At 37.0% G+C, this 25,105-nt stretch overlaps 1 protein-coding gene across 10 annotated transcripts in view; it reads left to right on the top strand.

Moving 5' to 3' along the window:
* PPFIA2 (PTPRF interacting protein alpha 2) overlaps positions 1–25,105 on the top strand; it is a 594,728-nt gene that overhangs the window by 438,865 nt on the left and 130,758 nt on the right. For 8 of the 10 annotated variants that reach the window (XM_049791956.1, XM_049791957.1, XM_049791952.1 and 5 more), the window contains one exon: positions 23,920–24,021. The exons of 1 other annotated variant lie outside the window; for it this stretch is intronic. In XM_049791956.1, coding sequence (XP_049647913.1) covers positions 23,920–24,021 — 102 coding nt within the window. Of the gene's footprint in view, positions 1–22,810; positions 22,815–23,919; positions 24,022–25,105 lie in introns of those variants that run through there. One more of the 10 variants, XM_049791954.1, reaches the window with a different exon arrangement.

The raw sequence follows: 25,105 nt of genomic DNA, 5'->3' as shown, positions 1-25,105 counted from the left end.
CTAGCGTAGAGTTTGAAGATCACGTGAGTTTTGAGAACAACATAACCCCCAAAGAAGTTCAGAAAACCCCACTCAAGCTTTGTTCCCATGTTTAGTGTCTACAGATACTCATAGAATTAAAATTAAAATCAATGTAGACTCTAAACAAAGACTTTTGATGGATTATATAAGCCGATTAGAGCTAGGACTTCAGTACTGCAAATAATTAATGTTGATTGATGCTAAAACATACTTTTGGTGTTGGGGTTTCCTGCTCTGTCTTGATTTTCGGGTACAGCTTTTCCTTAATGAACCTGGAAGCCTTTCTCTCTTGCTGTTGTGGCACCTTTGGTGGAACCAAGGGGAGGCAGGGGAGGAAGCTTTCCCATGCAAAGGGGAAAAATCCTGGACTAGAACAAAATAACAGTTAGATTGAAAAGGGCAGCCAAGGAGTCACTAAGCATGGAGTCTGGAAGCAGGATGAGAGACACCAGTGGGAACAGGGGCTGGTGGCTGTGGGGCAGGGACATGAACTGAGGCAGATGAGAAGTGAGAGTGGAGAAGAAAGTTTTCAATGACACAGCTCTCCCCGCTGAAAAAAGCAGATCATCAAAAAGAAAACTTTTCATGGGAATGTATCAGGTTTTATAGGAAAGATATCTCAGGTCTAGAGACCGAGGGAGGGTGAAAGCGTGACAGAGGGGCCTGCTCAGAAGGTATCCTAAATTCCGATAGACAAAACTGTGAATGATGGTATAATAGTGCCTTGCGTGCATGAGGCATTTCTGTAGACAGCCATAATCCTGGTACTGACACCTAAATAACAGTCTTGCACTCTTCTAATATAGCCCTTTTACTGTAATTATATATGTACAAATATGTTACATTTTGAGTGGTGAGATAGAAATTTGGTTGTAACTGTTTCCCCAGCCAATAGTTTTGGTTTGTTAAATTGCTAATAGTTCTCTGCTAAGAAGAAACAAACATGGCCCAAGCAAGAAAAGGAATTATTTTAAAGGTCAGTATTACTTAAGCACTTGTTTCATGCTTACAGCAGATTAGAGTTAGAAATAATTGGAAAGCATACCAATATTGCAAGAGATGGATCAGAGGAAAAAGCTTACACCAAAGCTTATGTTTTGAATTTGCTCAGTGCCTCAAGGAAGTCGCTGGCTTGGAAGTGCATAAATGCTTTATACAATAATGATTGAATATAATACTGAGGCAAGGATTAAACTTGATTTTAGTTTCCCAAAGGAAATGCAAGGGAGAAAAGAAATCTATGCTATGAGATCTCTAAACTGCATATCTCAAATATAGCATATTTATTGTCTTCATCTGAGGAGCCATGATGACAGACCATTAAAAGAAATTCATTAAGAGAAACTTTCCCTCCAGTGTTACATTTACATTCTAATGCTGCTGCAGTGTGAATTAGTTTATGTTTGCAAAAAGATAGAAGTGGGAATATGATCCTTCTGTAGAGTTTGAATTTCACCTGACCTTTGAATTGCACCATTACTTTTTCATTCATGTCTAGTAAACCTATTAAAGGTTACCTGGGTAGTGATACAATTAATTTTGCAACTCTTCGTTTTCTGATTAAATTGCTGATGCATTTTAATCTAGGTAAATAAAACAAGCACAAAAAAACTTTAGAAGAGCTTGTCATCCATCAGTTATTTGTTATCTGATCTTTGTTATATCTAATTATTGTATGTATGTAAAATATTTTTTTTTATCTAGATATGTCCGTCCTTTGTATTACACATCTTAGAGACCCAACAATATGAAATTATAAGCATCAACTGGCTTCTTATTCCATTATTCCCTGTCTTGTATTTTAAATAGTAAAGAGCATAATTATATAGTAAAGCACAATTATAGGGTGAGGGAGAAGTGCAAAGAGACGGATGATTTGAAATAAGAGAAATATTTAAAAATTAAACAGAAAGAACAAAAAGAAACATATTTAGCGACAAGTGAGCAGAAAGAAACCTTATGAAGATACTTCTAGAAAGGCATCCTGTGATCTGCTGAACATACTAAACTTTCTCTCTCTTAAACATATACTTTTTCTATATGAATAGATTTCCCTAGACAAATAATGAACAGATTTTACTACCATGATTTCTTGATTGATGCATATTGAGTTACTTCTTAGCTTTATTATTCTTGCAATTAGACTTAATCCAAATTTTATACAAATGGAAAAAGAACCCTTTTCAGATCTTAGTTTTAAAAACTTCTCAGGATTAGTCTGACTCTGTCTAAATTTCTGTTCTGACAGTAAGATTAACATAATTCTGAAAACTGTATACTGAGAAATCACAATAAATTTTATAGAAATTGAATAGTTTCTCTATTTTATAAAATATTAATTTAAAAAATATTTTGAAGAAATAACCTTATTTTACTTTCATAAAATAAAAAGTTAAAAGAGTTCTCCTGTCTTCTCTATGGCTACATCCTCCAGGTGAGGATCAAAACCTATTAACAATTTTTTAATTTTGTCCTGATTCACGGAATCAACTAATACTGCATTTGAGGAATAGATTGATTAATTTTGAGAGAATTGAAAAAGAATCATTTGAGGGTACTTTGAAGCATGGATGCCCAGTTAGATTTAGATGTGGAGCATGTGCTGGGTGGCTGGTTTCCTCTCACAGTTCTTTAATATATTCTCGTCATGAGCTCATTCTGTGCCTCCCCTTGAAGGGCATGTTCCCTACCAGGGAGAGGGGGAAGGAAGCAAGAATGTATTTGGTTGCAAGATTGTAAGAATAGAAGCAGAACTGTTTTCACTTTGCAAAATTATCAAAGAAATAAAAATAGCATGTGTTGGCATGGGTGAGTGTTTTAGATCACTTAAACAATCTGTAAAAGGGCAACTTAACAGGATTTGATGGTAAGGTTCACTCTCACTTACTACATGGGAGAAACATACAAAGGAAAATTGAGTTAGAATTGATTTTTCCATGATTTGCACAGAGGTCGGAGATGCAAAAAGGTAAGGGAAATCCTCCCATTGAGTCATGAGGTTCAGAATGGACCCCCTTGCTTTCTAAACTCCTGATGGAGCTTAAGGATGGCTATGTCCAATCTTAATCTCAGACCTGGTCAGTGGTTTATACCTAAGAGATTCAAAGGGTATGGAAAACCTCTCATTGAGTCATGAAGTTCAGAATGGACCCCCTTGCTTTCTAAACTCCTTCTCAGAGAGGAGTCTAGGTGTGGCTGGATCCAGACTTAGTCTCCGACATGGCCAACAGTTTATGTCTGAAATATTATATGTGTGCAATCAATCCTTTAAATCCCTTACTCAGGATTTCAAAGTTTAGCATGCTATTAATCACTTAGCGATCCATCTAGGCATCCAGTGTTAGTTTGCTCTGAAGTTCAAGCCCTCGGTTTCCCAAAATGGAGTCTCAGGCATCGAGTCTTAGAAAATAAATAATTTAATAAAGTGGTACAGCAGTTGGACCAGCTCCTGCTGAGTGCCTCCCAGGAGGGACCGGTGGAAGGAAGGGGGGAAGGAGAAGGAGAAGGAGAAGAAGGAAGGAAGGAAGGAAGCAAGGACGGACCCAAACAAAGAAATCCCTGGGGCAATTATACCCTGTAAGGTAGAATAGTCTGTAAGACTATTCACCCGCCCCTCACACACTCTTCACGTGTCTTACACACATCCTTTGGTCCCATAGTGATTCTGGTCTGACACCTTCTGACTCCTTATTGAATTCCTTCACTGTCTCCAGACAAGCTGTTTGTTATCTTGTTGAGTCGCAGGTGCTGTTGATGGTTGTAGCCTTGAAGCCTTCTTATCTCCTGATCTGTGCTGGCTCTGGAGGCCCCTGTTTTGACTAAGTAGGTACCCGTTCAGTAAACCTAAGCTAAAGTTTACAGCTACAGCTTAATACTTCAGCAAATCTAGCTACTCATGCTAAATAAGTAAACCTAAGCAAACAGCATACTAAATCACACAACATGATAACTCTTTGTGATTCATTCTATTTAAAACTGACTTATTTAAGCTAAAAGACTAGTATCTCATAATACTGAGAGGTGTCCATGCTCAAGGGGAGAGTTGCCTGGTGTGCAGTCCAGTTGCTGTCCGGGGAGAATTCAAATCGGGCTCATCCAACAATCTGTCACTGGTAAAAGATATTGTTGCTGGGGCTGACCACTGTGCAGCCACGCTGCCTAGCAGGGAGAGCTCAAAGGCAGCTCACTTAGGCTGTGATATTTATGGGATAAAGTGCTTAGCTTGCAGTCAGATTGCATACAATGGGAGGGGTATGCATGAGACTCCTTGTACCCACAACTTTGAGTCGCTCTGCTCCTTTGTGGGTTTCCTAGAGGAGTTCTTGGCCTGGCTATGGCTCAGGCCTTTACCTCCTTTGGAGCCTGTACCAAACTGCTGCTGGTTTGGTTAAGCAGTGGTCAAGTGCATCCATCACATGTATATTGTGAAAAAAGCCTTACTGGATTTCGAAAGTGATGGAAGTATCTCTTAGAATGGTCTAATTTTTCTGGTGATTTAAATCAGCACTTTACTATTGACTTCAATGTATTTTGCTCATTTTCATCAGATGAAAATTTGGCACTTTGTCTCTTTGATCTACTATTTTGCTAAAGCAAAATAATTAGAAAATTACTGAAATATTATTAGCTTAAGCTTACACTGAAAATCTATTTCTCTTGGCCATCATGCGGAAGGAGTTTTATATTTCCATTTAGTTTCTGAAGGATTTTTGAGGGGTTTTGGGGCAGGTATCATTACTGAAGCTTTATTAGGAACTGTTACCTTTGAATTAGTTTTCTTTTTCAAATATCATCCTCAAATTTAATGTTTTGATTTGTTCCATAAACAATGTCTTTGATATTTCTCTTAAAGTAGATGAAAATAGAATCATAGAATAGTTTGGGTTGGAAAAGACCTTTAATGGTCATCTGCTTCAACGCCCCTGCGATGAGCAGGGACATCTTCAACTAGATCAGGTTGCTCAGAGCCCTGTCCAACCTGACCTGGAATGTTTCCGTGGATGGGGCGTCAAGCACCTTTCTGGGCAACCTGTTCCAGTGTTTCACCACCCTCATCGTAAAAAATTTCTTCCTTATATCTAGTCTGAATATACCCTCTTTCAGTTTAAAACCATTACCCCTTGTCCTATTGCAACACGCCCTTCTAAAAAGTTTGTCCCCATCTTTCTTATAAGCCCCCTTCAAGCACTGAAAGGCTGCAATAAGGTCTCCCCACAGCCTTCTCTTCTCCAGGCTGAATAACCCCAACTCTCTCAGCCGTTCTTAATAGAAGAGGTGTTCCATCCCTCTGATCATTTCTGTGGCCCTCCTCTGGACCAGCTCCAACAGGTCCATAGATGCAGAACTAACCACTTGTTCAACTCAATTGATTTTAAAATATTGGGTAGGCATCAATATTTACCTTGAAAAGGAATCAGTTTTGATTGATGACTCTATGTTTAAACAACATCTTTGAAAAGATGCAGTTTCTCAAGATGTATTGTTTACCATTAGATCCAGTTAATCAATATGTGAAATACCTGCCTGGCTATTTAAAAGAATATAGTTTGTCATAAATTACATGGACTGTAGCTGGGAAGTCTGAAACAAGGCTATGCAGTCACACTGGGAGTCTTTCCTCATTTTGATTTTCTCACACATTTACACCTGTTTTAACTCAGAACCCAAACCCAAATGAAAATGATAAAAGCAGATGAAGGGTAAAAATAGGACTAAGAGGTCATAATCTGTTTAGTATTTCTAAATTGATATATATAATGTGATCTATATGGCATAGCCTGTATCAAATTGCATTTTGCAGTCACAATTCATCCATGCTAGGTCTATGTTTTCTCCAGGAGGCAGGAAAACACTGGGAATGATAGTGAGTCTCAATCCTGTGTATTACACAGTCACCAGAAACAATCATACTGCTCACATGTAGGAACAACATTACTTCCTGGGAGCTACTGTAGGAAACCCCCATGTACTTCCTAGATACTGTTTTACCTTTCTTTTCCATAGGACAGTCTGGTCTTATGACCTCCTGCCCACAAACAGCATAACATCCCATAACATGTTAATTTTCCTGTTCTTACATCGCTTTGAGGACAAGTCTGAGCTGTTAGAGTGGTACAGTTTGGAGATCTCATTTAACCTCCAACTCCAGCACCAGCTGTCCAGGTGGCATATACCTGGGGACAGTTTTAGCACGCAACAGATTTAGTTACTTCTGCAAAGAAAATATGCCTTACAAGGTACGGAGACAGGTTTTCAGGGACTATCTTGTAGTATAGTTCCTTTTTGGTAATTATAAATGTGTGACCTGTATCTATATGTTATAGCTAGTCCAAAATCCTCCAAAGGTATCCCAGAAGCTATGTCATTCTCTCCACTTCTTGGTCTCCCCTTAAAATATTTTATTCTGACATGACAAAAATTATGACATTTTTGTGGTTATTCATTTATTAGTGTGTCTAAGGAACAAAAAGGGTTTGTACAGGTTCCCATAGAAAATTACATTTTTATGAAGATCTGACTTGTAGCAAACTCTGTGCTTTTATTCTTCACTCTAGAGCTGTACCTGAGGATGAGGTCTTCTTCAGACAGTATCTCTGTCATAGCTTGTGGTATCATGGACTCTGCAGCTGTGAGCAGAGGAGATGAACTTTATTTGGACTGAACAAAAGCATTTGCCCAAGATCAGGACCAGGAAGGAGAGTGAAGTGGCAATGCTATGGCAAACACTCTTAGGAATTCCTAGCACAGTCAGGGAGTCAGGGGTGGGAAGACACTGCAGGACATCTTAGCTCTTAAATCTCAACCAGATGCTACAACAGCCATCTGCAGATTATTTTTTTATTATTATTCTGCCAGCCTTGTGGACAGCTCATGATGCAATTTGGGAATTGCAGGCTGTGGAGACAGACTTCTCTGTAGCTGGCGTAAATGTACACTGCTGCTTATCCCAGAAGGCCCCCGAAGGGAAGCACAGAACAGTTTTTTCTTGTTGTTCTGCCCTATACTTTCCTATCCTTGGATGCAAGGATCTTATAGTCTTTGTTTAATCTGTCTTCAGGAGCACTGCAGTAGTGGACAGCCCTGACTCTAAGTGACTCACTGTGGAGATTGCCTGTGGCTGGAGGTGATCGTCCACGGCTGTAAACTGTTAGAATGGTCCCAGCACAGTTTATTCCCAGGACAACTAGCTCTCACCCAAAGCAATTCCCAGGTTTGGTTTGGGAGTTGTCATGACCCAGAGATAGCAAGCCACTGAGTAATTTGCCAGTAGTTATCCTGTTTTGAAGGCTAAGGAAGTGTAATTAGCATATGTTTGGCCGGAGTATGTAATTTTGCCCTTATCCTTGAAGTGTATCAGGTTTCCACTTGCAGCTTTTGGTGGTCTATAGAAGAATGTACGGCTGTTGCCTAGGTCTTCGTAAACACACACAGGCATGGTTAATTCTCATTCCTGTCAGAAAGCCCGTGTGTCTTGCAATAATATATTTGTTCTTATATTCTTCACTGCTACTTCTATATACTATTCTTTTCCTTATATGTTACACATATTTTTAATTAATCGTTATGTCATTCCATTGTAGAAGTTTACTGAAATCTGGAGGTTACTTCTGTCTTGTTGAATTTCTTATCCTGGGATTCATTTGGGGTTTTTTTCACTTATAACATTGTTAGCTACTGTTTACATATTTTACTTTTATTCCCATGAGTTTCAGTTATTTTTCATATTTTTGCTATTATTTTGTTCATTCGCTTTCCTGCTTACAATTTAATGCACTTTTCAAAGCTGCTTCATTTTGCTGAAAAGAAGTCTTTAGTGTTAATCAGGAAAAGGAGGAATGTATTTCCTGTGTTTACACTCACAATGTTAGTTCAACATAAAGATAAGAAAGAGAGTGGAAATGAGAGTTCCCACTGAAAAGTGAGCCATATCAAAAGGTTGCATGGCCCATGTTGCTGGCCCATGACTCATTAAAGGAAGAGTTAGCAATCAAAGCACTGAAGAACACACACAATACAGACCCATCAAGCTCTAGGTTCTACTGTATGAAAGCATATTATTCAGCTCTCCCCTGGGATTACTGTTTGTTTGTCAGCCCAGGTGGCTGTGATGTCTGTCTTTTCTTATTTCTGTTGATTTATCAGGAAAAATGATTATGCAGTATGTAGCTGAAGCCAATTATCTGTCATGTTGTCACATTGTCTCTGACTTGTCCCTCGCAATTTACTGCCTCTTTTTTTATACTGAGATTATAAATTCCTTTGGAGAGAAACCATACCTTTCTCTGCTTTCATACCACACAGTATGATGAAATACTAGGCCTTGGGGTAGGGTTTCTACTGCAAATTTATTAAAATGATTTAATATGAAATAAATTTTTTGTGTGTATGGAATGTTATAGCATAAGGACTTAAAGGAAATTTATATTACTTTCACTTGGATCAGCCAGAGACAACACCCAATATATTTGACCTTAAAGAGAAGGTGTTTCCAAGTATTGTACTGGCGGTGGCAAAAATTTCCAAAGCTATGTATGTATGGGATGATATATTTGGGTTTCTTAATATTTTCAAATGACATAAAAGCACCAGCTTTCTTTGTCAAGTTTTGATAGTTTAGTTCTTGTCCCTTCAAAAAAGTTTACTGGTTTAAACTTCTAAGCCTGACTGACTTTTGAGAGAACTGTCTGAAGTCAGACTCCAAAGTCAGGGCAGAGGAATCCCAGCTATATAAATGGGTAGTTCCATCCTTGAGGAGGAATCCATCCACTGGATTTAGGTATCAAGGTGTAGATTACTTTTTGGAATTAAAAGTTCCCAAAATATTAAGGCGTTCTTGTGATCTAGTTTAGCAGGATTTACTGTGAAGGGCTAACTTTCTGACGTTGTTAGCCTTGCCACATTAACAGATCCGATGGAGGGTGTGGCTGATGATGCACATCTCTCATCTGGGTCCCAGCATGATTTTTTTTCTTGATTGAAAATAGTGCAGTAGGTGCTAGAGGCATTGCCGCCTGGTACTTTCAAGCCATGGGGAATCGTTTATGACATTACTGCTACCATAGAAACCTATTTCAACTCAACAGAAATTCAATTCACAGAAAAAGCTTTTGAGTCTGAATCATTCATATATTGTTACTCCTAAGAGGTTTGCCAATGCAGTCGAGGCTTCTGGAAACATTTTGCAGTCCCTCGCAGCAGTAGTTTTATTCAGATGCTTTGAAACTCTGACTGTATCCACAATGTGGTCCCATGGTCTTTCCTTTTAGTAGAACCCCAACATAAACTAACATTCTGCACACATGCCTACATAATATCATCAGTTTCTAAAGAAGTGAAGAAATCTGAGAGAGCTAATGAATTTCTGCTGCTGAGTTTTCAGAATATCAGAGCCCAATATTCTCTGACCAGGTTCTTTTAGATATTACATATGAGGAAGGTTTAATGTTTAATACCAAATTTACTTGTTTGAAGGTATTTGACATTTCCTGGGATTTTGATTTAGAAAAGTGATACAGCAATATTCTGAAATCGCAATGCAAGCACAATATACCAATCACGCTATACAGTGAAATCAGATAATGAACATAATTCCCATTACCATTCTCTCTAAGCTTTTATGGCATTGGGCGTTCCTAGTTGCTGGGAAGGAATACATAGGTTGAAGCCACCTCAAACCTGTTGCTCTCTTCAAAGTCACTTTTCCTGTTTGCTCAATATTTATACTCTTTGTTGGGCTGAGACACATATACAGCTCCCCCATGTTGGTCGGTCTGGCTTAGGAAGATAATGCTTCCTGTTGATTATTTTAGAGAAGGCCATTTACATAACCAGTTGACCCACTCAACTGATACAGCCATTTGTCTACAGTAAAGGCCACCCTTCAGTCTCCTTGGTGTTATGTTCAGCTCCCTTTATGATAGCTGTGGCCACTTCCAACATTCTTTTCTGAGCTTCATGAGCACATCACCCTTGCCTGTCTTCTGTGAGCTTTATTTCTTTGTAGGGGTTCATTGATTGATCTCACAGAATCAGCAGTATTGCAAAATGCAGCAAATATTCTTGGAAGAACAAAAAGAACATGTTACGCAGTTCATACATGCATCTCCCTTTTTCCTTAGCAAGTCCAAATGACCACATTCAGATAATAAAGCTGAAATTTGTCAAATTCACCTTCTTTGTCAAGTATTCTGGAATACAGAAGTCCTAATATGGAAATCTCATCAACAGACAAATGGAAACATGATAATGCACATAGGAAAGGTGAAGAAGACATTGGTCATATGAATAATTTTTTTTTATTACATAATTAATTCTCTGATACCAAAACAAAGATTTGTTTTAAAATGTTTTATGAAGATATCTATGAAATACTATCCAGTTATTACAGAGAAGGCCATTAGAGAATAATTTAAAAGAAATAAAACTTTTCATTCGTATTTAAAAATTAAGATATGTTTAAGTTCGTATGCAAACCGTTGTTTGAAGATCTAGTAAAGACTGCATGCACATATGTTCATACAGTTTTACATAAGCTACCTAATAACAAATAAAATTGTTTAAATCTTGACATAGTTTGTAGAAAAAGAGGAAATCAAGTCGAATAGGCTTCCTGAGGCAAAACAGAAGATACAACTTTATGCAAAGCTCAGCATGATCAGAGGGGAAGGATATTTTCAACTATTTCTATTTCAGCAGATATGGGCTTGTGTGTCTATGTATATTAAGTGCAAAAAATGGTAGCTTTTATTATCCCCTTTATTTTTAGAGAGAGAGGCCTCGTTCATTTCTCATATTTCATTTTTTCCTGTTGAGAAAGACTTTTGATATGATTGCATTGCTTCGGGTTTTGGTTTGTTTGGGTTTTGTTTTTTGTTTCCAAAAAGGTCTAAAAGAGGGTAATGAACACTGAAATGTTGTCACTGCATTTTAATTCATGTAGTCTTGTTATTTTTGGCCACTGAATGCAGTTGAAAAATAACTCCAAAATCTAAAGAAGGAACTGTACTTTTCTTAGATGTCCATTTACTCTCTCCCACATTAGAATACATTGCTTTCTTAGTGTATAAGGCATATATATTTCACTTTAAATAAAAATATTGTATTAACTTATACGGTAGCTTAGTGGCTTATTCATAAAGTTGGTAATAAAATTTTGAATAATAGAAACTGGAAATGGCAATGTTAGATAACACACAGCTTTACAGAATATTGAAAACCAATTGTTTCAAAAAAGATGAGAAGGAGAAGAGATGCCTCAAGGTGCCACCTTCAGTTCCATAATATTAACTGATTTTCTTGCATTCCAGTAGTGCTAAAATAGATATCTGCCTACGTAGATATCTTCAAGACTTTTAGTAAATTCATATGTGATGATTATATACTAAATATAGTGCAGGCAGCTAACCTTTTGGCTGACAAAGTCTGATTTTCAGTTCATCAAGCAGGTCAAGACTCTGCCCAGGTATACTAAGGCAATACCTTTCCGAACTGTTAGGTGGTTTAGCACCCAGGCAGGATTTAGGACAAATTTAGGAAAATTTATGAGGTTACCCACAGACATTTTACAGACAGAGATAGCTATGGTACCCGTGAGAGAGCTGAAGGTGGGCTGAGTTGCAGGCTGCATGGCCACACATGGGACAGTGTTTTACAGGCAGCTAGGATGTAGATTTTGGCATGTAACAAGAATCTCTGGAGTTATCTTCTGCCTTATTTCTGATGTCTGGGATTCTTTCATTTTTTACCTCCTCGTCACAACCTTTGTTAAAAAGTGCTAAACTAGATCTCTGCCTGAAACAGATATATTCAAGTTTTTTAGTAAACTAATGGGTGATGGCTATATACTAAATATATTCCAGGCAATTACTTTTTTGTGGTGCCAGATATTTCAGGGCTTAAGACTGAGAGGATTGCAGGTCTCTAAATCAATGTTTACAAAGTGTAGTGCAGTATGATTGCTGTAATTATTAGTTATCTTTACTACACTTAACAAAGTCCCACTGCTTTTGTTACAAGTAGCAAAGCACATACATTCCCTAGAGAATGGGGAACTAGTGAGGTATCGTTTTCTGCAGGATTTATGTTCTTTCTGCTTAGAAAAATCTGGCTTTTCTGACTGGGAAATTTATTTTCATATATATGAGTGACATGATGCAGTGCTGTAGCCTTAATTCATGATCTACTTTTCTCTATATCAAAAGTGCCAAATCCCATTTCTCTTGATTGAAATATTTCTCTGCAATGATAATAAATTTTCCCCTTTTACAAAGGAGCTAAAAGGTAAATGTTTAACATAAACGGCTTACTATAGAGTTTTGTTGGTAACTTATGCAAACAAGCAACTGGTCAGTTCTACCAACCCTAAACTAGTACAAGAAATTGTCTTCCAGAAAGACTGTCATGTATTAAGTTTTGCTTTTTGCTGAATTTTAGTATCCTCTTGATTGCAATCATCACTTTTTTCCTCAGACTTCTCACATGATGACTTTTTTTTTTTTTTTTAGATAGGCCAAATAGTTGATGAGTGAAGGGAGATTCCTTCGTTTACTTTATTTACTTTTATTTGCTTTCTGTTTTATTGAAGAGATACTTCCAGATAATTGTTTATAAATTTATCTCCACCTTTTGCCCAGTTGCCCATCAAAGAAAGCATTAGCCACATTCAGAAACCTGACCGAATAAGCTGTTGGAGCAAGTTAATTGCTGTTAGCTCTTAATTGCTTATCGGTTTATCAGGGCAAGCAGAGAGTTTAATACAGGGCTACCATCATGGATACTTTGGTGATACTTAAACCTAACAATCTTAATCTCATGTGGAATGCTGGCACTTAGAGTCATGTTGTGGCATCATGATTTCATCCACTGCTGCTGGGCCAGGAGAAGTACCAGAGAAAGTCATCCTGGCTAGAGACGGAGGAAGGAGTGCCTGCGTGAGAGCTGCCCATAAGCTCATGAGCCCTAACGGTGGCTTTCTGCTCAGCTACAGTAAAAATTTTCCTCTTAAATTAATATGCTTTTCAATTATAAATTGGCTTTAAGGAATTGAGGGGTTGGGTCTAGGGACTGACTTTTAAGGAGCTAAATCCTTCAAAGTTTTTCCACTGTTGTGACCGAGTTTGATTTCTTTGCATCCACAGGCTTCAGGAAGAGGGGTACCGGGGCAAAAGGAGGAGAATATAGCTGTAAGGTTTTGAAGAACTCTGAACTGCTCTGGGACCCCAAGCTGCAGCACAAGTCTAGTTGTATATTGTGGTTGCTGTCTTGTGGTTGTCATGAGAAATATAAACAGCCAGTTTAGGAAAGATAGAACATTATCTGGTTTAGCAATACTGCATGATAATACACAGGTATACAAGCAACTTTAGGAAGATTGATGAGGTTACAGTACTATTGCCTTTCAACCCAGCTGGCAATTATGACCATGCTCTGAAACAAGTGTTCCACTGTTTGGATCCACAATCTGTTGGATTTCTGGTGTTTGTCTTTGTTTGGATGTTTACTTGTCATTTTTATAATGGTCTTGTTTCTGGAAATATACTGTAAATAAATATACCCAGGGAAAAATACGTATCTAACATACACTTTTATACACTTAGCTAGTTTGGGGGTTTTGTTTTGGTTTGGATTTTTTTTTTTTTTTTTTAAATTTCTGAACCTTGGGGTTAGCACATCTTGGAGAAATACAAATCATAAACTGAATATCATACAGTAAAATGTAAGAAGTTTGTGAAGTATTTCTATGCAGTGAATCTGACAGATGTTATCTATGGGCAGGTAGGAATGAGTCTGTATGCATTCCATCTCACAGGGGAGGCATAATATAAACATGGTTTGTTTATGTTGCAAATACACCAGGATTTCTGAGAATCAGGTTATTAAAATCGTGTTTTCCATTTCCCTTGATGTTAGCTACTGCAAATGCAGAGTGATAAAGAAGGGCTGAGTTATAGTCTGAGTCTAGTGGGTTATGAGATCTAAATATATCTTCTGAAAGTATTTAATAGTCTGTGTGTGTGTGTCTGTGAGTGTGCATGTATATCACTAAAACACTACCTTAGAAAGGTAATTTTTATTCCCTCTCCCCTTCATATAGCTCTTTCAGATCTTGTGGTGTTAGCTGTAATCCTAAACTGAGCTTTCCTGAATAGAAGAGCTCAAAGCTGTCACGTATACTCTGTCCTGAACATTATCATCTGTTTTTATTTGGTTGTCTGGAGACACAACGTAGTAAAAGGGGACAGTTGTAACATTGAATTGGCAGTAATGTAGTAGGATAATGAACTTCAAACAGAAACAGTAGCTCTACAGCACCTCAAAGGCAGCTGGGCTTGTTTGAAGTGTAACTTTCATTTAGAGCGCTAGATCTGGATCAGAAAATCTGATTTAGTTTTCAAAGTGACAGTCATACTTCAAACAAGCCCGACTGCTTCTGAAGTGTGTGTGTGAAGATTAGGTAGCAAATCTTTCTGTTAGACATGCTTGTAGTAAATATTTTAAACATAACTTTAAAAAAATGTCTGTGTTTGCCCATTTCTGAGTTTTCATTGTATGGAGAAATACAGATAGTGTTAGCTGGAGTCATCAATAGAACTAAATTAACAAAAGTGGCTTCTAGTTCATATATTGTGTAATGTTTATGTGAGGTGATCATATGCATACACGAGTAGTTCTGGCAAGACATGCAACAAAACTCAGGAATGTGCCTACATTTTTCATCAGAACAGATACCGCACCAGTTTTTGGAAGTCACGGACTAGACCCCAATTTTGGGGTACAGTCCTGCTGGTAGTCATGCTGTTCTCTGGTAGTGTACGGGCACTACCCATGCCTGAAGGACTAAATAACAAGATGTGGACAGAAAGGCATGAATGGCCTGGGCTCTGAGTAGAAGCACCCTCTGGACCACCTGTCCAGTAGGCAGCTCAAAAATTTATAGCTAATGAGGCCTTATTTTGATGTAACTTCTTTATTTATTGAATGCAATCACCGGAGTCCTGCCGAGCTCCTGATAAGCAGTATTTTCATTACATATTGAACTACTTCCTATAGCCAAGAGTACACTATGTATAGAAGATGTAATTTATAAATTTTTTTTCTCCTCTCATGAACACAGCACATTATTGCACATCAGTGAAAACATCCTTTCATCAAAATTTCTGATTTAGTGTCCTGTTTTTCTGAAGTCATCAAGACTCTTATTATTTTTGCTGACTCAAAATAAATAAAATCCTTTAGGATAACAAATATTTTTATTATTATCACTATTAACGACTGGACTTTATCAACTTCTTTCTTTAGAGAGAAAAAGATAAGTTTACTCACTACATTTTCAGAATTGGAAAACTGCTGTGTGTTTTACATCAATTATCCTGTATTCTTATTAAAAAAAAAGAAAAAGCTTTAAAAGACTTTAGTAGTGGGTGAGAGCATATGGATGAAGTTGCCAATGTCTGAATGTTAACATCATTTTAAGATGTTTTATTATTCCTTTATCTTTAAAATGTGAGGCACAGAGGCTAGTCAGATCTTTGTTGGTTGTGCAGTTTCTGATGTAGAAAGTGCCATTCTTTAATTTGGTGTTCCTGGCATATATTTTTCCTCAGGACAAAGTCTATGTCAGTAATTACCAATTCATCTTTAATTACCAATTCATCAAATTTCTTGATGAAGAACAGCTCAACTAATGATATTGTTTTCTCTACTGAAGTTTTTAAATTTCATTGTAATAGTATAGACCAAATGAAAGATTACTGTTAACAATCTCAGTACATAAAACAAGGTTTGAGCAAATTTTAATGTTACTTCTATTGTACATAAAAAAGCCAAATGTTCTGTTAGATTGCTGGAAAGAGCAAAATTGGGATTCCTGCTTGAGGTACATCTTTGTACTTTGTGGATGTTAGATAATAGTTTAGACTAATTGGAAAGAGAGCAAATCAACATAAGAAGAAAAAAGTCATTTGTTTTCAGTCAAAGCATCAATAAAACACTTCTACAAAACAAACCACGTATATCTTACATTTCTTATCAAACAGGAAGCAAATTAGTTAAATCCATGGCTTAAATTAACTCCACCAGAGACACCAATAAAGTGCTATGTGTAAATGCAATTTCATCATAGAAGTCAATATATGCTGTAGTCATCTAAATTAAAGGATCCACCAATAGAAGGTAAAGTAGAATTCACAGTAGTGAAACTGTATATATGGATTCATTGTCATGGACTCAGAAAATGAAAGTATCTTCCAAATGTCATTTATTCCATCTTCATTCTTTGATACAAGACCATAAACCCTTACAGATATTTGTCTGAAGTGTCACTGAAAGCTTGTCACTACACAGTTCTTATATAGCCAGTTGTTTTGCTTAACTATTCTTATAAAGGGTTTTCCTAATACCACCCTGAACTGCCTTAGCTGCAGTTTAACCTGGTTATTTATGCCCCATTCTTAATGCACACAGAGAATAATCACTCTTGTCATTATAACAAACAAATTTTTGCTTATTGGAGCAACAATACTTCATCCCCAGTGAATCTTCTCTTTTCTAGGGAAAACAATCTGTCCTTTTTAAACCATTTTACAGACACCCTCTCCCCTACATTTCATTATATTCTCATTTGAACATCCTAGTATTCATCCTGACTCTGGTCACTTGTCTTGTCTTCCCCAGCAACCAAACCACCCCATACTGCTCCAGTTGAATACTAGCACCTAGAAGGGTGGGATAATTACTACCAATTTATACTTGTTATTTCCACAATTCTATTTTGGGGGGCAGAGTGAGGGCGGTGATTGCCACCAGTGATGCCAACTGTAAAGTGATCCCTGATAGCTAAAGTTGGGAATTTTATTTACTTCTCTCTAACAAGCTTTAGTTATACTGGTCAGATCAGAAGCAGACTTCTATAGTGTAGGAGAAAGAGTTTTCCCAATTGCCTTTATAGAAGTCCTATATAGAAAAATAAGGAATTCTAGGGTGTAGTTCTTTTCAACCCAGAAGAGATATCTATAGCATGTTGGGTCGATCACATCCTACAAGTGCCTTTATTCCCCTTTGGTGCTCTTGGGTGACCAGCTTGGATATAGATTTCAAGACAACATACCTTTCAAATTAGGTGAGAGAAATCCAACCCAGAAAATCTAATATTTGCATATGCAAGCATCGGTTAGCACCTATTCTTGCCAGGAAAAAGATCAAACATAATTTATGTGAAGAGATCCGTTGATGGATGAGGTCAGTTAGTAGACATGATTCTGTTTTTAGCTTGACAAATCTTTTTCTGATAAAAAGAAGAAAAACCCCAACTTTTTAACTTAATGATTTTTTGTTAGAACCAAGTATATATAATATTCTGAAGTTTGGGGGCTTCAAAATAATAGAATTAAGGCTGTTTACATTTCCTTTGTCCTCCTTTTCTAAAATATTTTACACACTGAGAAAATTCATAAAAAATGGGAAACAGTGGAAAACAGCAAAAATATCAGATACTATTCACTTGATTTTATAAAGTGATGAAAAAATTACTTTTTTAGTTTTTAAGTATATTTAAAATATTAAATGATTTAATGTCAGTTACTTAGTATGCTATTTCAAATTCGGAAAGGGGAAAAATAAGATTTTACTGTGGAAGAAAGGATGTGTTCTGAATCAGAACAGCAGACTTGTTGACCTATTATTAATAACTGAATGGGTGATCATGGATAAAATTTACCCAGAAACAATGCTGAGGAAGAAGAGAAGGAGGCAAGTGTCAGAGCAGTATGTGTTACCCAAAATGAGGGAGAAGGAAAGGTCACGCTGTATTTTGTCAAGTTTGCCTGGAAGAAAACGGCAAGATGCTGTGCAGACAAAGAAGTCAAAGCTAGAGAAATAAAGAGTTTGAAAAGTGAGTCAGGCATGCTAAAAGTCAACCAGACTTGTAAGCTGGAATTGGCACCAAAATAAGCTGTGCATTCCTTACCAACATTCTAAGACAAGGCCTATTCTGTTTACCGGTAACTATGTGTTGCTTCTTACAGTCACCCTTCATATATCCTCTCCGTCAGGATTTATTTTAGGTTATTTCTCAGGGCCATGTACTGACCTCAATCTGCCTTACAATGAGAGTTCTATGTGTGTGTGTATGTGCTGAAGCCATTGTACAGTCTGTAAAGTGCTTCAATAATTTGCATATTGTCCAGGGTGATTTCCTTTATAACTTTGTGTTATTTTAATTTTGCAAAACAAGATGCAGGATGATAAGTATAAAATAAGACTGAGCTGACAATAGGAGGTTGTAGTCTTGTAATTTAATACAGCAATTTATTCTTCGCTTATGCTACTGCTCTGTGACCATTTCACATATTTAATATTTAAATATCTGGAAAAATACCCTTCTGATGAATTAGGATAAAATCCATCCAATTTTCCATAGAATTATTTTATAAAGTACTCATGGTCTGCCATTTTAGACCATATTTTGCCTTTTTCTCTTTATAGTGGCTATGTAAGAGCCACTAAGATCACACCTGAAGAAAAGCACCTTATTCCTTGACTATGAAGGCATGGTGTGAGTCAAAGTTCAACATGATGTGGCCCACCCACATCATATTTTTTATTATATAGTTTACTAGTAGTGGCCAATTTTCTTGAAGGGGTTAAAAAAAAAAGCCCACTGCATAAAAATGGGGAAAAGGGAGACTGAATCAATTTGGTTTACATTTATTTGCGGAGAAGTACAGAAAACTCTCCATGCAAACAGCATCATAATGAAAACTGATCTGATAATATTTTTAAGAGACTCAGTCAGAGACTAATGTACAATTTTGAAAGTATAACATTTTTATGTGTGAAGAGACCAAAATTTTAGTCCTGAGATCCAAACAGATTTCCTGTTCTTACCGGGGTCCTGTTACAATGCAGTATTTCAGGGTACATGTTTTCCAGCCTAAAACTTGTGTGCAAGTGAACTCTCATTTTGAGCAGAAATGTAAAAATAAACATTTCAGAAGACTGACACTAACCCACATATTTAAATCTGGCATTCAACCTGAGCTAGAATCAAGGACTAGTATTGTGGCACTTCTGTAGTAAGAAGATCGAGTGAGTTACATTCAGAATTTTGTAGTGTTTTGTCTTCTTAATGGGAGTCAACAAGGTTGAAATTTATGTGCCGGTAATGGCAACGTTGCTAAAAAGAATCCTGGGTCATTTAAAAAAGCATGGAGAATTTCCAACATTTCCAATGAAGGAATAATAAGAAAAGAAAGAAGGTACAATTTTTTTACAAAATTGGACTGGATGAAAACAAAACCCTGAGGGAATTGTAGTAGATAGTAATTTCCTATGTTAAATGAGTTACATCTAAATTTGTGGGAAAGAAAATTGCTTAGCATAGCTTGTGTTGAATGTAAAATAAAAATGATAAAGCCTTACCATTCTTACTTCATGCAGAGGTTAGTTCACTCATTCATTCCTGAAATGAGCTGTGGTTCAAAGATGGAAAATCCAGAGGAGGAGATTTTAAACCGAATCTCCGCAGCATCTCTGAAATGGAATTTTATGGATTTGGTTTTTTGTTTTGCAAAATTCCTCCTTTCTTTCAGTAGGGTTTTTTTGGGGGGGATGGTGTGGTAATGAGAGACTGTATTTTCATTTCAACTGACTCTGTACTGTACTGTATATACATGCTCAACAGTTAACCATTGCAGCTATGAGGTCTCATAATTTTTGTGGCATACCCTCAGCTTGCAGACTAGCTATATACATTTTCTGCATATTTGGTCACAAAAAATAAACCTCACAGGCCTTTCCTGGGAACAATAAGCAAAGAAAGCAGCATTTGTTAAGCCAGTCCCTGGAGGCAGAGATTTAATGGTAAGAGAGCTGTGGTATGCCTCCCCTGCGCAGTCCTGCTGCCAACACATCTGGCAGGGCTGTCAGCCTGCCTGTCCCGATGGCCTCGCGCTCTCCCAGGCACCCTCCAGCCCCTGCTCCGACTGTATCTCAGCTGCTTCACCAGGGGAAGTCCTTGCCTTTTTTTCATTTGTAATGCCTAGCGATCCCTTCGGTGGCTACAAATTTCTCTTGAATTTGTTTTCAAGGCTTCTGCCCTCTCCTCAAATATAAACATGGGATAAATGAAGAGCTGTCATTTTGAGTCAGCTGTTTTTCAGTCAGGCTGAGTGTTATCGCCCAAGTATTAAGACAAAAAGAGAAACAGCTGATAAGATAGGTTCTGAGAGTATGTTTATTCAGATGGCAAAAAAATGCTCTTTCTTGGGTTGTTTATCATGAAAAAAATTTGTTAGTGTCCTGATGTCATAGTATAATATAAAACCAGTGCAATCAGCTGAATAATTTTCATAGAGTTTTAAGTCACTTCAGTTCTTAATTAGCTTTATAGCTACACAACTTCTACATAAGCTTTGAGAGTGCAGTTGTGCCTGTCAAATCTTATTAGTTATGCAACAGATACTACCTTCAGGGCTCCCAAAGTATGACTGACCATGCAAGATTTCTGCTGCAAACAATAATTCCAGGTGACAGTATTCCCTTGATCCCTGTATGTATAGGAGGGAATTGCACGAGCAGAGGTTGTTATTATCATACGTTATTTATTGGATAACTGGGTGAAACAGAAATATGCTTTGCTTTGCTTCTGACCTGTGGGAGAAACACGTTCCCTGGAGCACTACATTGTCATATCTCAGGGATACCTTGGATGAAAAGGGTATATTTAAAATGAGTCTTACTTGTAGTTTTGGAAGCATGAGTTGAAAAACAAGTTGTGAGGTTTTATCATAGTTAGTAATTCATCAAAGCAGATGTGATAGAAATAATCATTTGTAAAGCTCTAGGGCAAACTCAATTGTACTTTGAGACTTTCCCTGTAAAAGGCTTCTCATATAAACACCAAGGAAGAAGCTCCTCTTTCTGTCATCATTCGATTCAGAGAAGTTAAAGCTCTGGGCAACTGAGCCATCTCTAGTACTTCAGATGAAGAGAGAAAGTTGGCCACTTCAGCTCCAGAGGTACGAAGAGGTGACTGCTTGTTGTAAATGCTAGTACTGCAGATATGGCAAGAACACAGAGGAATTTCAGAGCAGCAGCAACTGAATAATTAAAAGGGTTGAAAGGGCTGTGACAGTGACTCAAGTAAAAAGGTCTAAAATACTGGACACAGGTAGCCCAGCTAAAGTGGATGCTAATAGTTATTATAAATACAAGCTGAAGATATTTTGAGGCTGAGAGGACAACGTGTTAGGTATGGGACTCTGGGAGCGGAATTTTGAGTAATGATTTTTTTAAGCAAACAAAAACTTATGCTGATGACCAAATAAAATTTCCCTGAGAATAAGCTCCATGCTGCTCAGCAAACTAGTAGGAACTCCATTCCTTAATTATTTGAGATTATATTGACTAAAGCATTAGGGACTGTAGTGCTGGTAGCAGACTTCCCTTGGCACAGCAAAGAATGTACAATTTGATAAACTCGTATCTTTTTCCATTTCCAAGGAAAGCAACAAAAGCATGTTATCAGACTGCTTTGCCTTACTGTAGTTAGGAACTGAATCTGTAAGTCACCAGATGATACTTGTTATCCTTTTCACCACCTGTCACCCATCCAGATGCCCAAGCATATGCCAAAATGTCTATTTTAATTCCAACTGAAACAATACAAAGAAATCAGAAAATATAAATAACAACAACATACTACATAGAATACACAGGAAGTTTATTCTATGAGATTCTGAAAGTATTATAGACACTTACCCATGTGTGTAAACTGTAAATTAGTCGCAAGAGTTCCACCCTGTAGTGCTATAAAGTTTCTCTTAAGAGGAATATGAAGAAAAAAAAAAGTGTATGTGTGGTTTTGTGCTTCAAAATTCCTATGCAATCTGACTTGAGATCGTTAGCTTTCTATTAAATATGATGTTTTCATTTGGTATGTAACATTAATTATAACCTTCAGGACAGGAGGTTTTTAAACAAAATTCTGGACAGAATAACACTGCTGGACTAGCAGTTTCTGAATCCTAGAGTAAGACCTACAGGCAGAAGTTTTAATGATATTTCTGAAAAGTGAGAGAGGTGTTTTAAAATTTAAAACATTTAAAAAATAAAAAAGCTAAGTTAAGGGCTTTAACGTGAAAGTATGCTGCATAGCCTTACAAGTTCTTGACCACTAGGGTATAAGATGAAAATACTGATTAGGAGGTATGTCACAAAACATCACTACATGGTGCATGTGATCAATAGCTGATCCCTAAAAGAAAATCCACTGAGGATATGAGAACAACACTTTCCTTACTACCATGTGATTTGCATGGAGATTTACTGCGAGTCCAGTTCCAGCTGCTGAAAATGAAAAAACAACAACTTAGTTACATTTTGTCAGAATATCACTTGAAATCTATTTGAATATTTTTTAATATATTATTAATAATACCATATACCATTAACTATTTAGAAGCTTGATTAAAGAAGAATGAGCCTAGCAATACCTACCAAACTTCTGTTGAATGGCACTTTAGTTCAGATAAAAGCTGCTTTCAGCAACTCAAAGGGAAGCAGCAAACTAAGCCTTTTTGAGATCATTGCTAGCTTTTGTCTTAAATAAGTAGATTTAGTCTCAGCTTCATCCTACTGGCTGATAAGATAAGCCACCTGGACATGTTTTTTTCTTAAACTGCTTTCTTTTTTGGGGGGAGGGGGGAATTAGGAATTACTTCAGTTTAACTCTGGCTGCTTGTGGGTTCTTTTAATCATCTTTTTATTTCGGTCAAACTAAAATTAACAACACAAGAGTAAGTATACAGCAGACCTTTTCTGGATATCATGTTTAAAAATATGTATATTTTTTGTTAAGCAGCGATGCTGTTCATGAAGACATCATTTTCTTCTGACACATGATCGCAAATTCTAAAGGCTTTTCATACTTTGCCTCACTGTTTACATGAGACATGTAGCACCTTTTTGCTGTAAAGGATAAAATTAACCACTACAGTTCTGTATATGTTGTGCCTGTCAAAAATAAACACATATGGCGTAAAGCCTTTTCATTAATGAAATGAATGACAAATCTGTGACTGCCCTTTGTACAGGCAAAAAGTTATGTATATATTTGAAGAGTAACAGTAATGGTAAAATCAAGACATTTTAATAGGAATTTTTACAACTGAAAAATGTGTTTTTCAGAAAACCTATTAGTTGCGTGTATAAAACTTACCATCAGGAGCAACTTAAAATCCAGTTTCATTTTATGTTGTTGTTTCATAGGACACTCACTCCAAACTAACAAACATGAATATTGTTGTGACTCATCACAGCTTTTCACTATAATACCCAACTATATTTTAATAGTTAAATTCAAATATCAAGTAAAAATAATGAGAGTATTTTTTTCTCAACACGCATATTACTTATGTTAATCTGATATTAGATAGATTTTGATCAGTGAATACCTGATATATATATACACCTGCCATATATATATATATATATATATACCTACTGTATTGCAATGGTGCCCTACAGAGAAGCAAGAACACTCGCTAAGTGGATATGTTGAGTTGACCCTCATTATGCGTGAAATGTGGTGTCTCTATTGCTATGAAATAGGCCAATTCTGTTCTTCTGGTGTGGTTCTGATAACTTATGTATGAGGAATGTCGCCATCACCTTGAACCTTCTTTTGTTTCTAAACTTAAATCAGTGTTTCCCATAGGCACTTTTTATAGATATGCCTAGACTTTAAATGGTTTTGGTAGATGCTGATGCTTACATATACTATTTCAGTTTGTACTGATGATTTTAAATATTATTTACATCCTCAAACTCTAGAATGCATACGGATTTGACTATTCTAGTGCTTACATCTTGAGTAACTTCATATATAATTTTATTCCACAGGAATTTGCTGCACTGACAAAAGAATTAAATGCATGCAGGGAACAGCTGCTTGAAAAAGAGGAGGAGATTTCAGAACTGAAAGCTGAAAGAAACAACACAAGAGTAAGTATACAGCAGACCTTTTCTGGATATCATGTATTTGTAAAGAAGGAGGAATATACTTACATATAAATTTAGATCTTAATTTGTATAAATAAGAAGACAAAATTCCAGCCTTTTAATAAGTACATGAGACTTGTAAGGTTCTAAGTAACAGGATGTATCTACTGTGCTACAGTCCTGGAGGAAGCAAGTGTATGTGTTAGCGAGATATATTACAAAAATAGCTGATTTTGTATATGACATGGTAAGTACATTCAGTTTAAATGTTTTCTAAAGCAAGGTACTCATGTAGCCTTCTAAGCCCCAGGGCCTGCTTATGTAGCCCGCACATATCCTCATCTCTTATCATGGCAAAAGGCAAGGTTACAACAGAGCCAGCTTTCCCTTGTGGTACAAAAGGTGTACAGAATGGTTTTCGGAATAAAATAATTTGCACATGCAGGTGTCTGGGCAAAGGCAGAAGTGATCAAATGTGAGAGGGGAACGGAGGGGGCTTTATGGGGTGTGGAAAGGTGTGAGGAAAGAGATGGAGTAGTCCCAGACCAGGCAGGAGTCAGGCTGGTAATGAACATGTGGAATAGATTTCAGAGAGGTTGAACACCAAGGATGTTTTCTCATATACATATTTCATTCTTCTGTGATCTGGATAACTCTTCCTGTTTTCCTTCTCTCACTAAACTAAAAGCACTTTGACTGCTCAGATAGTATCTTTCCTTGGTCAGCTAATTTGCATTCTGAAGGAAATCTAACAAGGTACATGACAAAAGAACTGGGAGAGGGTCTTTCTCCCTCCTTTCTTCTGTCCAGCTATAGCACCAGGGTGCCAAGAAATCCAAGGAAGGACAAATGATACAGATGCCTACAAAGAGGCAAAGCTGCCCCATCTACCTCCATGCTAGCTTGGAGGTGCAGGAGATATTCACATTTAACACAAAAGACTTAGAGGTGATGGGTTTGGGAAATGTGATGGGAGACATAGGTGAGACCTACTTTTTCTCCCACAACTCTCATACATTCTAAACAGTCCAAAATTACTTCCACAAAAATAGAATTAATTAGTGGAGAAGCATGTAGGAATTGCACT

This window comes from Accipiter gentilis, chromosome 34 (genome assembly GCF_929443795.1).
Source record: "Accipiter gentilis chromosome 34, bAccGen1.1, whole genome shotgun sequence".
Taxonomy (NCBI): Eukaryota; Metazoa; Chordata; class Aves; order Accipitriformes; family Accipitridae; genus Astur; species Astur gentilis.
This window is presented reverse-complemented; position numbering and strand designations above follow the sequence as displayed.